The sequence below is a fragment of the Arachis ipaensis genome, chromosome B07 (genome assembly GCF_000816755.2).
Source record: "Arachis ipaensis cultivar K30076 chromosome B07, Araip1.1, whole genome shotgun sequence".
NCBI classification, from domain to species: Eukaryota; Viridiplantae; Streptophyta; class Magnoliopsida; order Fabales; family Fabaceae; genus Arachis; species Arachis ipaensis.
In genome coordinates, this window is record NC_029791.2 from 43,500,398 (window position 1) to 43,505,180 (window position 4,783).

The 4,783-nt window shown below is 38.7% G+C and overlaps 1 protein-coding gene across 1 annotated transcript; it reads left to right on the forward strand.

Moving 5' to 3' along the window:
• Window positions 2,327-3,371, forward strand: LOC107608349 (bet1-like SNARE 1-1; the record flags this gene model as incomplete). The annotated part of the gene is made up of 5 exons (XM_016310164.2): window positions 2,327-2,410; window positions 2,582-2,638; window positions 2,723-2,782; window positions 2,918-3,083; window positions 3,178-3,371. Coding segments are annotated over 4 exons (291 nt in total), but the record flags the coding sequence as incomplete, so codon positions are not given.

Sequence of the window (4,783 nt, forward strand, 5' to 3'; positions counted from 1 at the left end):
ATTAAATATCAATATTACCCTTTTAAATATGTTCTCTTATTGAGTAATATCTTACCTCAATATGTTTTATTCTTGAGTGTAAAACTGGATTTTTGAAAATATTTATGGCATTTATGTTATCACATAACAAGGGTATATTACCAACTTTCAATTTGTAATTAGTTAATTGAGTTTTCAACCATAATAATTGGGAATAACAAGAAAATGTTGCAATATATTTAGCCTCGATAGTGGATAGAGCTACGGTTAATTGCTTTTTGCTTGACCACATATTGAGAGATCTTCTAAGAGAGCAACAAATTCCAGATGTGCTTCTACGATCTACTCTATCTTCGATAAAATCTGCATCACAATAACTAGCTGCAGAAAAATCATCAAACCTTGGATACCATAAACCAAAATTGGATGTGCCATGAATATATCTAATAATTTTTTAACTGCAGAAAGATGCGATTACTTGGGTAATGATTGGAATCTAGAACAAACTATAACATTTTATAGAATGTTCGGTCTAGAGGAGGTGACATACATAAGAGGTCCAATCATTCCTCTATACTTAATTTCATCCATATCCTTTTCACCAATTCCTTGGCATACTTCTCTTGATGCACAAAAGTGCCATGTGAAATTTGCTTAATTTGAAGTCTAAGAAAAAAGGTGAGTTCTCCCATCATGTTCATGTCAAACTCACTTGTCATGAGCTTGTCAAAATCAGCACATAGAGACTCATCGGCTGAACCAAATATAATGTCATCAACATATATTGGTACAAGGATGTATTGATTATTAGAATTTTAATAAATAAAGTATTATCGGTAGTACCTGATAAACCCCATTTGTAGGGTTCACTACAAGAAAAAAGGCCTATGGCCACGCTTTTTTCTTGCCACGCTTCAAAAGCGTGGCAAAAAATGGTCAATGGCCACGCTTTTATGAGGGTGGCAATAGATTAGAGATTTAGCCACTTTTTTTATTGCCACGCTTCAAAAGCGTGGTGAAAAGTATCAACGGCCACGCTTTTGTATGGGTGGCAATTGGTTAGAGAAATGGCCACGCTTTTTTTTGCCACGCTTTAGAGAAACAAGGACGTTTTGAAAGCGTGGCGACAGGGTTTCATTACGGCCACGCTTACAAAGCGTGGCCATATCCTAATACGCTTTTGGCACGCTTTAAAAGCGTGGCCAAAAGGTTCTTTTCTGTCACGCTTCAAAAGCGTGGCCGTAGAGCAAAACAGTGACGTTTTAAAAGCGTGGCGAGAGGGGCTCCAACCCATTGACCCTAACCCGGCCCCTGACCCGGCTCCCAACCCGGCACCAACCCGGTCCCCAACCCAAAGACACTAACCCTAATCACTCGAAACCCTAAGCCTGAAGAGCGCCTCCCATTAGCCTTAGCCCTTCACCCTTCACCCTTCGCACTTCGCCGTGAACCCTTCGCCCTTCGCCCTTCACCCTTCGCCCTTCGCCCTTCGCCCTTAGCCTTCGTCACTCGAAACCCTTCACTCTTGGTTCTGAAGCTCCTTCGTTTCTTTCTCCCTTTCTCCCTCCGTTTCTTTCATTCACAGAAACTTAGCCAAGAAACCCTAGCACTGTAAGCCTACACCACCGCCGCCGCAAGGAGTGGCATACTGCTGCCGTCCGTCCATCTATCTAGCTTCCCTCGTGCTCCAAGTCTTCAACCCCCGTTCGCTGTCACTGATCGCAGCTGCTTCCTCGAGCTCGGCGTCCGTCGTCTTTGTCTGCTCAGCCGCGCTTCCGCCGCCGTTGGTTGCCGTTAACGTTCGCGTCTTCGTTCAGCCGTCGTCTTCATTCGCATTTTTCGCCGTTCAAGTTTGCTCGGCGTTCACCATTCGCGTTCACTCGCCGTTCATCGTTCGCGTTCGCGTTCGTCTGGAAGCCACATTGCCCTGCTTCAAACTCTGCGACCAACCCGTGCGCTCCATCTAGCTGTCGAACTGCTCTCTTTTGTCGCTGCCGTGAGTTCCCTAAACCCACCACCAGACAATACACTCACACAACACCAATACTCTGCTTGAAACTCAACAACTTCTTATTTCTATTACAATAAGTAACTATTTGATTTGGCAGTGGTTTGGATCTTTTTCATAGACTGAATTCATAGACTGAATTAAAGTATACAATATTATGCTCTCTTCTCTATCACATTGATACTAAGCTTTGAATTCTCTTATTTCGTTTCAAGTTTACCGCACTCAACATGTTTGATGAAATGCTTTAACCATATTTCGGGTTGGTTTTATGAATAATCTTGATACTAGTATCTAGTAAGCTAATTTTATGAAACTATCCTTATTTAGTTATACTGAATTACCACTTATAATGAAATTGATGAACAAGATAACGAGCGAGCAATGGGTGGATTGCAAGATAGAGTCAGTTTGTTGAAAAGAGTAAGTTTAATTTTTCTTGTAAAATAATCTAGACCTAAGTTTGTTCTTCCTGTATATTATACTTGAAGAACGCTGTGAATTATGATCATTTCCTCATTTATTTATTTTCAGCTGTTGGTAACCTTTTCATTATTTTGATATGTTAACGTGTTGTTAATGTGGTTGTAACAGATCTCAAGTGATATACACGAGGAGGTGGATAGTCATAACCGGATGCTGGACCGCATGGTTTGCATATAACTATAAAAAATATTTACCATTTGCACTGCTACTTTTTTGTTCTTCTTTGATAAAATGTTGGTATTTGTTTAGGGGAATGACATGGATTCTTCAAGAGGAGTTCTTTCAGGAACTATGGACAAATTCAAAATGGTATGTGGATTGTGGAATTGTAAAACCATATGGCTTTTGCAGTAGAGTTTTCATCTGGTTCTGATTTTTCTTTGTATTTATTTTCTTCTCTACTTTTTTTCCCCACTCTTTTAATTATGTTGTACCTTCTTTCAGGTCTTTGAGAAAAAATCCAGCCGAAGAACGTTTTCACTTATAGCATCCTTTGTTGTGCTTTTTCTTATAACATACTTTTTTATGTTGTAATTCAGGCCCATGAATTCCTTTCCAATTGGGGTGATCTCAGCCAGACCCAAATTTTTGCTAAGATTGAAATGTTGAGGTGATTTTGATGTCTTTATAGTGTTAACTTTTCTCTTTTAAGATATACTCTTATTGACTATGCTGATTCAATCTTATGTCTGTGTTGAAATTAGGGCCTGACCCATTTTGATGAGATTCTACGAGAAGCTGATGGTATTATCCAATCTCGTGGTAATTTGGGCATTGATCTTCCACCAGAGAAGGTTAGTTTTGCCTTTGAAATTCATTTTGTTGTTTGAATGACTCATGTTGTGGGTGTAAATAGCTATGTTTGTGGTCATGTGGATAATGCATTTGATATTCGAATAAATTAAAACAAATGGATGCTTCCATATGTTTAAAAAAGGTTTAAAATAGTGCATCTAATGTTACAAATTTTCTTTGAACTGAACCACATTTATGATTGTTGCCTCTGCCATGCTTCTTATTGTAAATGTATAATTATATTTGCTTTGTGAATGGAAAGTCAATATTAATTAATTTTGATTTGCTTTTGTAGGTGTTCTTATTTCGAAAATCTGCCCTATACAAGTGTAATATGGCTGGAAAACCTGCTGTACTTACACGTGTTGTGGATAGTATCACTGACAACTTAAGACCCACTCGTGGATATTTGAATAAATTAAAACAAACATACAGGCAGTGATGCAATACTTCTGGGTGCTGAGACCTTACGTGGGTTGTACCCTATTGAGACTATTTCCACTTTTGGCAGAATTTGTTCAGAGGTAATTTCATTTCATATCTCAGTGAAATAGCATGGTTTTGTGATTGTCCCCTAATTTGTGCTAAGTGTAAAAACATGCTTTTAGACCCTTAATTTGATAATTTTAATCTTTCTTTGATTCCACTAGATGCCTTGATGTATTTGTTAGTGATCTCAGATTGAAAAGGGCTAGGAATGGATCAAAGGAGTGAAGAGAAAGCATGCAAAGTAGAGAAATCATGAAAGCCAAAGATTTGGGACGCGCCCATGGACGCGCGCGCGCACCAGACGCATACGCGTGGATCGCGCAATACTCCAGGGACGCGTACGCATGCTGTACGCCTACGCGTCGATGCCTGCACGTGATTCCTTTAATGAAATCGTGCTTGGTGATTTCAGAAGGGCTTCTGACCCAATTTTGAAGCTAATCTTTGGTGGAAAAAGGCTAAAAAGGCCAAGGATTGAAGGGGAAGGCATCAATCATTCAGTCAGACAATCATTTTCAGAGAATTTTAGGTTTTAGATGTAGTTTTTAGAGAGAGGGGCTCTCTCCTCTCTCTAGGTTTTAGGTTCTTAGGTTTAGCTCTTCTCCAATTCAGTATTCTACCTTGCTTCAATCTAGATTTCTTCTACTTTAATTGTTCTAGTACCTTGGTTTATTTATTTCTCTTGTTAAGTTATTTATTTCCCCAATTTGGTTTATGAATCCCCATGTTAGATTCAATTTTCTTATTAATGCAAGTTGAGGTATTTTATGTTTAATGCCCTTTCCTTCATTTGCTTTCATTGATGTGGCAATTGGTTGTTTAGATTTAATATTCTCTTATTAATTTTCTATGCTTTTATTTTGTGCCTACCAAGTGTTTGATGAAATGCTTGGAAGGATGCTAGAGTAGATTTTTATGCTCTTGGCTTGGGATTGTAACTTAGGAACTCTTGAGTCACTAATGTCAAAGTAATTGATGATTGGTAGCCATTGACTCTAGTTCTCACTAATAGAATTAGTGGATAGC